At 58.2% G+C, this 11074-nt stretch overlaps 1 protein-coding gene across 1 annotated transcript; it reads right to left on the bottom strand.

The window, feature by feature from the left end:
• Positions 1-1997: 1997 nt before the first annotated feature.
• Positions 1998-6427, bottom strand: LOC133264307 (zinc transporter ZIP1-like). The gene is made up of 3 exons (XM_061444254.1): positions 6313-6427; positions 5455-5585; positions 1998-2564 (listed from the first exon to the last, which is right to left on the bottom strand). Exons 1-3 carry the CDS (start codon positions 6425-6427, stop codon positions 1998-2000), a joined length of 813 nt encoding a protein of 270 aa, XP_061300238.1.
• Between the last annotated feature and the right edge of the window lie 4647 nt (positions 6428-11074).

Below are 11074 nucleotides of genomic sequence, written 5' to 3'. Positions count from 1 at the left end.
TGGGGGCGCTGTTGCCCCCCATCCTATAAAGGCACTTATGGGGTGGGGGGGGGGGGACACCCCCTCAGCCCCCCCTCCCCCCCTTGGGTCCCATAGGGGGGCAGCTCCGTTCCCCCCTTTGTGGATGGGGGGGGAGCATTTGGCACTTGGGTGAGGGGTGGGGAAGTGATGTCCGCTCCTGGTATAGGGAATGGGGGATGGGAATGGGGGATGGGGGATGGGAATGGGAATGGGAATGGGGGAATGGGGGATGGGAATGGGAATGGGGATGGGAATGGGGGATGGGAATGGGGAATGGGGGATGGGAATGGGAATGGGGAATGGGGAACATGGAATGGGAAATGCAAAACAGGGAATGGGGGATCGGGAATGGGGGATGGGAATGGGGGATGGGGAATTGGGGATGGGAATGGGGAATGGGGGATGGGGAACATGGAATGGGAAATGCAAAACAGGGAATGGGGGATCAGGAATGGGGGATGGGAATGGGAATGGGGAATGGGGAATTGGGGATGGGGAACATGGAATGGGAAATGCAAAACAGGGAACGGGGGATGGGGAATGGAAAACAGGGAATGGGGAATGGGGGATGGGGAATGGGGAATGGAAAACAGGGAATGGGGAATGGGGGATGGGAAACAGGGAAGGGTGAATGGGGAATAGGGAATTGAAAACAGGGAATATAGAATGGAAAATAGGAAATACAGGATGGGCAATAGGGAATGGGGAATGGAGAGTAGGGAATGGAGAATAAGGAATAGGGAATGGGGAATGGAGAATAGGGAATAGAGAACGCTAACAGGGAACAGAGAATATGGAAGGAGCATTAAGGAATAAGGAACAGGGAAGAGTGAACAGGGAATGGAGAACAGGGAATGGGGAATGGGGAATTGAAAACAGAGAATATAGAATGGAAAATAGGAAATACAGGATGGGCAATAGGGAATGGGGAATGGAGAATAGGGAATAGAGAACGCTAACAGGCAACAGAGAATATGGAAGGAGCATTAAGGAATAAGGAACAGGGAAGAGTGAACAGGGAATGGAGAACAGGGAACAGAGAATAGGGAATAGAGAACAGGGAATGGGGAATGGGGAAAAGGGAATAGAGAACAGGGAATGGGGAATGGGGAAAAGGGAATGGGGAATGGAGAAAAGGGAATAGGGAATGGGAACAGGGAATGGGGAAAAGGGAATGTGGGATGGAGAATAGGGAATAGGGAATGGGAATAGGGAATGGGGAAAAGGGAATGGGGAATGGAGAAAAGGGAATAGGGAATGGGAATAGGGAATGGGGAAAAGGGAATGGGGAATGGAGAATAGAGAATGGAGAATAGGGAATGGGGAATGGGGGATGGAGAATAGGGAATGGGGAATGGGAAACAGGGAATGGGGAATAGGAAATTGAAAACAGGGAATATAGAATGGAAAATAGGCAATACAGGACAGGCAATAGGGAATGGAGAGTAAGGAATAGGGAATGGAGAATAGGGAATGAGGAATGGGGAATGGAGAATAGGGAATGGGGAATGGGAAACAGGGAATGGGGTATAGTGAATGGGGGATGGAGAATAGGGAATAGGGAATGGGGAATGGAGAATAGGGAATGGGGAACAGGGAATGAAGAACAGGGAACAGAGAATAGGGAATAGAGAACAGGGAATGGGGAATGGGGAAAAGGGAATGGGGAATGGAGAATAGGGAATGGGGACAGGGAATTGGGGATGGGGGATGGAGAACAGGGAATGGGGAATTGAAAACAGGGAATATAGAATGGAAAAAGAGGAAATACAGGACAGGCAATAGGGAATGAGGGATGGGGAATAGGGAATGGAGAATTGGGAATGAGAGATGGAGAATAGGGAATGGGGGATGGGGAATAGGGAATGGGGGATGGGGAACAGGGAATGGAGAATTGGGAATGAGAGATGGGGAATAGGGAATGGGGGATGGAGAATTGGGAATGAGAGATGGGGAGATGGAGAAGAGGTCAGGGGTCAGGGGTCAGGGGTCAGGGGTCCCGCCCCGTCCCTCCCCAGGAGGGCTCCGCAGACGAGGGCGAAGCCGGCGAGGAGCAGGAGGGCTCCGCGCATGCGCAGCTCGCGGGGCGGGACCTCCCGCGCCGTGACGTAGAGGAAGGCGCCGGCCGCGAGCCCGCGCAGCACGGCCCGCGCCAGCCCCGCGCGCGCGCCCCCGAGCCAGGCCCCGCCCCCGAGCCAGGCCCCGCCCCCGAGCCAGGCCCCGCCCCCGAGCGCGCCCCCGAGCGCGAGCACGAGCAGGGCGGCGGCCACGGCCGGGGGGCGGAGCCCCGCGCGGAGCATGCGCAGAGCCAGCCCCGCCCCCAAGGCCCCGCTGTGCAGCAGCAGCGCCGGGCTCAGCCCCGGCCCCGCCTCCGCCTCGCGCATGCCCAGAGCCAGGAGCAGCGCCGCGGCGCGGGGGGGGCTGCAGGGAAGGGGCGGGGCCAAGGGGAGGGGCGGGGCCCGAGGCTCCATCGCGATTGGCTCCAGCAGCGGCGGGAGGAGGAAGCCCAGCGCGAGGATGAAGGCGGGGAGAGGGAACTGCGGCTGCGCGGAGGGAGGGGGGGATGAAGGGGGAAGAGCCGGGCTCCCATCACCCTCCTCGTCACCCATCCCCATCGTCCCATTCCCATCCCCATCATCTCCACCCCCAATATCCCATTCCCGTTGTCTCCATCCCCAATATCCCATTCCCGTTGTCTCCATCCCCAATATCCCGTTCCCGTTGTCTCCATCCCCAATATCCCGTTCCCGTTCTCTCCATCCCCAATATCCCGTTCCCGTTGTCTCCATCCCCATCATCCCATTCCCGTTGTCTCCATCCCCAATATCCCATTCCCGTTGTCTCCCTCCCCAATATCCCATTCCCGTTGTCTCCATCCCCAATATCCCATTCCCGTTGTCTCCATCCCCAATATCCCATTCCCGTTGTCTCCATCCCCATTATCCCATTCCCGTTGTCTCCATCCCCATCGTCCCATTCCCGTTGTCTCCATCCCCATCGTCCCATTCCCGTTGTCTCCATCCCCATCGTCCCATTCCCGTTGTCTCCATCCCCATCGTCCCATTCCCGTTGTCTCCATCCCCAATATCCCATTCCCGTTGTCTCCATCCCCAATATCCCATTCCCGTTGTCTCCATCCCCAATATCCCATTCCCGTTGTCTCCATCCCCAATATCCCATTCCCGTTGTCTCCATCCCCAATATCCCATTCCCGTTGTCTCCATCCCCAATATCCCATTCCCGTTGTCTCCATCCCCAATATCCCGTTCCCGTTGTCTCCATCCCCAATATCCCATTCCCGTTGTCTCCCTCCCCAATATCCCATTCCCGTTGTCTCCATCCCCAATATCCCGTTCCCGTTGTCTCCCTCCCCAATATCCCATTCCCGTTGTCTCCATCCCCATCATCCCATTCCCGTTGTCTCCATCCCCAATATCCCATTCCCGTTGTCTCCATCCCCAATATCCCATTCCCGTTGTCTCCATCCCCATCATCCCATTCCCGTTGTCTCATCCCCATATACATCCCGTTGTCTCCATCCCCAATATCCCATTCCCGTTGTCTCCATCCCCATCATCCCATTCCCGTTGTCTCCATCCCCATCATCCCATTCCCGTTGTCTCCATCCCCAATATCCCGTTCCCGTTGTCTCCATCCCCAATATCCCGTTCCCGTTGTCTCCATCCCCATCATCCCATTCCCGTTGTCTCCATCCCCATCGTCGAATTCCCATCCCCATCATCTCCACCCCCAATATCCCATTCCCGTTGTCTCCCTTCCCAATATCCCATTCCCGTTGTCTCCACCCCCAATATCCCTTTCCCGTTGTCTCCATCCCCAATATCCTATTCCCGTTGTCCCCCCACCCCTATGGAGCTCCCCACACCCCTATGCTCTCCCCACACCCCTATGGAGCTCACACGCCCCTATGGAGCTCCCCCCACCCCTATGGAGCTCCCCCCACCCCTATGGAGCTCCCCCCACCCCTATGGAGCTCCCCACACCCCTATGGGGCTCCCCAAACCCCTATGGAGCTCCCCACACCCCATGGGGCTCCCCACACCCCATGGAGCTCCCCACACCCCTATGGAGCTCCCCACACCCCTATGGAGCTCCCCACACCCCTATGGAGCTCCCCACACCCCATGGAGCTCCCCACACCCCTATGGAGCTCCCACACCCCTATGGGGCTCCCCACACCCCTATGGAGCTCCCCACACCCCTATGGAGCTCCCCACACCCCTATGGAGCTCCCCACACCCCCATGGAGCTCCCCACACCCCTATGGAGCTCCCCACACCCCTATGGAGCTCCCCACACCCCTATGGAGCTCCCCACACCCCTATGGAACTCCCCACACCCCTATGGAGCTCCCCACACCCCTATGGAGCTCCCCACACCCCTATGCTCTCCCCACACCCCTATGGAGCTCCCCACACCCCTATGGAGCTCCCCACACCCCTAGGGGGCTCCCCACACCCCTATGGAGCTCCCCACACCCCTATGGAGCTCCCCACACCCCTATGGGGCTCCCCACACCCCTATGGGGCTCCCCACACCCCTATGGAGCTCCCCACACCCCTATGGAGCTCCCCACACCCCTATGCTCTCCCCACACCCCCATGGGGCTCCCCACACCCCTATGCTCTCCCCACACCCCTATGGGGCTCCCCACACCCCTATGCTCTCCCCACACCCCTATGGAGCTCCCCACACCCCTATGCTCTCCCCACACCCCCATGGGGCTCCCCACACCCCTATGCTCTCCCCACACCCCCATGGGGCTCCCCACACCCCTATGCTCTCCCCACACCCCTATGCTCTCCCCACACCCCTATGGAGCTCCCCACACCCCTATGGAGCTCCCCACACCCCTATGGGGCTCCCCACACCCCTATGGGGCTCCCCACACCCCTATGCTCTCCCCACACCCCCATGGGGCTCCCCACACCCCTATGGAGCTCCCCACACCCCTATGGAGCTCCCCACACCCCTATGCTCTCCCCACACCCCTATGGGGCTCCCCACACCCCTATGGAGCTCCCCACACCCCTATGGAGCTCCCCACACCCCTATGCTCTCCCCACACCCCTATGGGGCTCCCCACACCCCTATGGAGCTCCCCACACCCCTATGCTCTCCCCACACCCCTATGGGGCTCCCCACACCCCTATGCTCTCCCCACACCCCTATGGAGCTCCCCACACCCCTATGGAGCTCCCCACACCCCTATGGAGCTCCCCACACCCCTATGGAGCTCCCCACACCCCTATGGAACTCCCCACACCCCTATGCTCTCCCCACACCCCTATGGGGCTCCCCACACCCCTATGGAGCTCCCCACACCCCTATGCACTCCCCACACCCCTATGGAGCTCCCCACACCCCCATGGGGCTCCCCCACCCCTTCGGGGCCGGTCCCCCCTGGCTCACGCTGAGGCTCAGCCGCTGCAGCGCGGCCCCGATGCTGCAGAGGGCGCTGGGGAGCAGCTCCAGCAGCGCCGTGCCCAGGAACACGCCCCCGGCGAAGCAGCTCAGGAGGCCCAGGAGGGGGCTGGGGGCGCCTGGGGGGGGGGAATGGGGCTGGGACCCCCCCGTGGAACCCCCAGAGCGGCCCCATTGGGGCCCTGCAGAGCCCCAGGTCCCATTGGAGCTTCCCCCCCCCCCCCACATCCCCGACATGCAGGGACTGGGGGGTGGATGGGGTGGGGGGGGGGAGGGATGGGGATGGGATGGGGATGGGATGGGGATGGGATGGGGATGGGATGGAGATGGGGTGGGAATGGGGATGGGGTGGGGATAGGATGGGGATGGGGATGAGATGGAAATGGGGATGGGATGGGGAGGGGATGGAATGGGGGTGGGATGGGAATGGGATGGGGATGGGGTGGGGATGGGGATGGGGATGGGAATGGGATGGGGTGGGGATGGGGATGGGGATGGGATGGGGATGAGATGGAAATGGGGATGGGATGGGGAGGGGATGGGGATGGGATGGGATGGGAATGGGGATGGGGTGGGGATGAGATGGAAATGGGGATGGGATGGGATGGAGATGGGATGAGATGGAAATAGGGATGAGATGGAAATAGGGATGGGATGGGGAGGGGATGGGAATGGGATGGGGATGGGAATGGGATGGGGATGGGATGGGGAGGGGATGGGATGGGGATGAGGAGGGGATGGGGTTGGGGATGGGGTTGAGACCCCACCCGGTCCCCGCCCCAATTTCCCCCTCCCTCCCCCCCCCCCCGAAGCTCCGCCCCCCCTCCTCTCCCCCCCCCCCGTTACCGGTTCCCGGTCGGTGCCCCCGGAAGCAGCCGAGCGGCCCCAGCCCGCACGCGAGCGGCAGCAGCAGCCGCAGCGCCACGGAACCGAGCCCCGGGCCCGGAGCTCCCGGAGCCATCGCGGGGCCCCGCTCAGAGCGGCCGGGAGAGAGCGGGGTCGGAAACGGGAAGTGGGGACCGGAACTGGGGAGCGGCATCAGGGAGAACGGGAGAGGGATGAAGGGAAAGGAACAGGGACCGGGATAACGGGATTGGGATCGGGATAACGGGATAAAGGGACCGGGATAAAGGGATTGGGATCGGGATAAGGGAAAGGGATCAGGGAGAACGGGAGAGGGATGAAGGGAAAGGGAACAGGGACCGGGATAACGGGATTGGGATCGGGATAAGGGAAAGGGATCAGGGAGAACGGGAGAGGGATGAAGGGAAAGGGAACAGGGAACGGGATAACGGGATCAGGGACCGGGATAACGAGATAAAGGGACTGGGATAACGGGATAAAGGGACCGGGATAAAGGGATTGGGATCGGGATAAGGGAAAAGGATCAGGGAGAACGGGGGCAGGATGAAGGGAAAGGGAACAGGGACCGGGATAACGGGATAAGGGAAAGGGATCAGGGAGAACGGGAGAGGGGTGAAGGGAAAGGGAACAGGGACCGGGATAACGGGATAAAGGGACCGGGATAATGGGATAAGGGAAAGGGAGCGGGATGAAGGGAAAGGAAACAGGGACCGGGATAACGGGATCAGGGACCAGGATCGGGATAAAGGGACCAGGATAACAGGATAAAGGGACTGGGATCGGGATGAAGGGAAAGGAAACAGGGACCGGTATCAGGAACAGGGACCGGGATGAAGGGATAAGGGAAATGGATCGGGATAAAGGGAAAGGGAACAGGGACCGGGATCGGGATCGGGGACTGGGATAACGGGACTGGGATCGGGATAAGGGAAAGGAACAGGGACCGGGATAAAGGGGTAAGGGAAAGGGATCACGGAGAAAGGGATCGGGAGAAAGGGAAAGGGACCGGGATAACAGGATTGGGATCGGGATAAAGGGAAAGGAACAGGGACCAGGATCGGGATAAGGGGACCGGGATGAAGGGATTGGGATCGGGATAAGGGAAAGGAACAGGGACCGGATCGGGATCAGGATCAGGGGCCAGGATAACAGGATTGGGATCGGGATAAAGGGAAAGGGATCAGGGAGAAAGGGATCGGGATCAGGGACTGGGATAATGGGACTGGGATAACGGGATAAGGGAAAGGGATCAGGGATCGGGATCAGGGACCGGGATAAAGGGATTGGGATCGAGAAGTAAAGGGAAAGGGAACAGGGACCGGGATCGGGATAAGGGAAAGGAACAGGGACTGGGATCGGGATCAGGGACCGGGATTGGGATAAGGGACCGGGGTAACGGGATTGGGATCGGGATAAGGGAAAGGGATCAGGGAGAAAGGGATCAGGGACCGGGATAAAGGGATTGGGATCGGCATTGGCATCAGGCACCGGGATAAAGAGCTGGGATCAGGATAAGGGATCGGGATCAAGGACCGGGATAAAGGGATTGGAATCGGGAATGGGATCAGGATTGGGATAAGAGACCAGGATAAAAAGCTGGGATCTGGATAAGGGACCAGGATCGGGATCAGAGACCAGGATAAAGGGAAAGGATCAGGATAAGGGATCGGGATTGGGATCAAGGACTGGGATCAGGGACTGGGATCAAGATAAACGACCGGAATCGGGATTAAGGGCAGGGATCGGGATAAGGGACCAGGATTGAGATCAAGGACCAGGATAAACTGGGACCGGGATCAGGAATTGGGATCGGGATCAGGATCAAGGACCAGGATAAATGGCTGGGATCAGGACCAAGGACCGGGATAAAGGGCTGGGATCAGGATAAGGGAGCGGGATTGGGATCAAGGACTGGGATAAAAGGTTGGGATCAGGATAAAGGGCTGGGATCAGGATAAGGGACCGGAATCAGCATCAAGGACCGGAATAAAAGGCTGGGATTACGATAAGGGACCGGGATCGGGATCAAGGACCGGGATAAAAGGCTGGGATCGGGATAAGGGAGTGGGACTAGGATCAAGGACCGGGATAAAGGGCTGGGATCACGATAAGGGACCAGAACCCAGATGAAGGACCAGGATATAGGGCTGGGATCGGGATCAAGGACCGGGATAAAGGGCTGCGATCAGGATAAGGGACCGGAATCAGCATCACGGACCGGGATAAAAGGCTGGGATCGGGATACGGGACCGGGATCGGGATCAAGGACCGGGATAGGGGACCGGTCCGGGATCCGGGATCGGGATCGAGGACTGGGATGAGGGATCGGGACCCGGGTCAAGGACCGGGATCATGGAACTGGGATCCAGGACCAGGATCGAGCCCCCCCCCCCCCCCCCCCCAATTCACCGCTCCCCCCATCGCGCACACACACCCCCCCCCGGGTCGAGGGGGCGGAGCCTCACTGGCCTCAGCCAATAGAAACGCGGGCACCCGCTACATGACGCGCGCATCAGCCAATAGGAAACGAGACCGCGCGCACGTGCCCCGTCCCCGCTCCCGTTATCGGCGGTAAGCGGTGGAGCTGATGGGGAGCTCCAACGGGACAGGGATACAGGGATATCGCGACATTGCGACAGGGATACAGGGATATCGCGACAGGGATACAGGGATATCGCGACATTGCGACAGGGATACAGGGATATCGCGACAGGGAACAGGGATACAGGGATATCGCGACAGGGAACAGGGATACAGGGATATCGCGACACAGAACATGGATACAGCGATATCGCAACAGGGATATCGCGACAAGGAACATGGATACAGGGATATCGCGACAGGGATACAGGGATATCGGGACAGGGATACTGGGACCAGAGACATGGATACAGGAACAGGCAAAAGGGATGCAGGAAGACGGGAACATGGATACAGGAACAGGGATACAGGAACAGGGATATAGGGATACAAGAACAGGGATGTAGGGATATAGGAACAGGGATGTAGGGATACATGAACAGGGATGTAGGGATATAGGAACAGGGATGTAGGGATACATGAACAGGGATGTAGGGATACAGGAACAGGAATACAGGGATACAGGAACAGGGATGTAGGGATATAGGAACAGGGATGTAGGGATACAGGAACAGGGATGTAGGGATACATGAACAGGGATGTAGGGATATAGGAACAGGGATGTAGGGATACATGAACAGGGATGTAGGGATACAGGAACAGGAATACAGGGATACAGGAACAGGGATGTAGGGATACAGGAACAGGGATGTAGGGATACATGAACAGGGATGTAGGGATATAGGAACAGGGATGTAGGGATACATGAACAGGGATGTAGGGATACAGGAACAGGAATACAGGGATACAGGAACAGGGATGTAGGGATACAGGAACAGGGATGTAGGGATATAGGAACAGGGATGTAGGGATACATGAACAGGGATGTAGGGATACAGGAACAGGAATACAGGGATACAGGAACAGGGATGTAGGGATATAGGAACAGGGATGTAGGGATACAGGAACAGGGATGTAGGGATACAGGAACAGGGATGTAGGGATATAGGAACAGGGATGTAGGGATACAGGAACAGGGATGTAGGGATACAGGAACAGGGATGTAGGGATACAGGAACAGGGATGTAGGGATACAGGAACAGAGATACAGGAACAGGGATGTAGGGATACAGGAACAGGAATACAGGGATACAGGAACAGGGATGTAGGGATATAGGAACAGGGATGTAGGGATACAGGAACAGGGATGTAGGGATACAGGAACAGGGATGTAGGGATACAGGAACAGAGATACAGGAACAGGGATGTAGGGATACAGGAACAGGGATGTAGGGATATAGGAACAGGGATGTAGGGATACATGAACAGGGATGTAGGGATATAGGAACAGGGATGTAGGGATACATGAACAGGGATGTAGGGATACAGGAACAGGGATGTAGGGATACAGGAACAGAGATACAGGAACAGTGATGTAGGGATACAGGAACAGAGATACAGGAACAGGGATGTAGGGATACAGGAACAGGGATGTAGGGATATAGGAACAGGGATGTAGGGATACAGGAACAGGGATGTAGGGATACAGGAACAGGGATGTAGGGATACAGGAACAGAGATACAGGAACAGGGATGTAGGGATACAGGAACAGGGATGTAGGGATACAGGAACAGGGATGTAGGGATACAGGAACAGAGATACAGGAACAGTGATGTAGGGATACAGGAACAGGGATACAGGAACAGGGATGTAGGGATACAGGAACAGGGATGTAGGGATACAGGAACAGGGATACAGGAACAAGGATACAGGAACAGGGATGTAGGGATACAGGAACAGGGATGTAGGGATACAGGAACAGGGATGTAGGGATACAGGAACAGGGATACAGGAACAGGGATACAGGAACAGGGATACAGGAACAGGGATACAGGGATACCAACACGTTGCTACAAGGATGTAACACAATTGGGGGGGGGGGGTACCCCCACCCTGGCTCCCCCCTGGGCACAACCCCCCCCCCCGTCCCCCCATCCCCAAACCACGCGGGGGGCTCCAGGGCCTCCGGGTTTATTGCTGCCAACCCCAGGGGCTCCTGCCCAACCCCACGGGGGCCACCCCATAGGCTCCGCCCCACAGGCTCCGCCCCACAGGCTCCACCCACGTAGGCTCCGCCCCCATAGGCTCCGCCCCACGGGCGCC

This window comes from Pezoporus flaviventris, unplaced genomic scaffold, assembly GCF_033815535.1.
Source record: "Pezoporus flaviventris isolate CSIRO_AGI_PZ_B2104156 unplaced genomic scaffold, CSIRO_AGI_Pfla_v1 ptg000743l, whole genome shotgun sequence".
NCBI lineage: Eukaryota > Metazoa > Chordata > Aves > Psittaciformes > Psittacidae > Pezoporus > Pezoporus flaviventris.
This window is presented reverse-complemented; position numbering and strand designations above follow the sequence as displayed.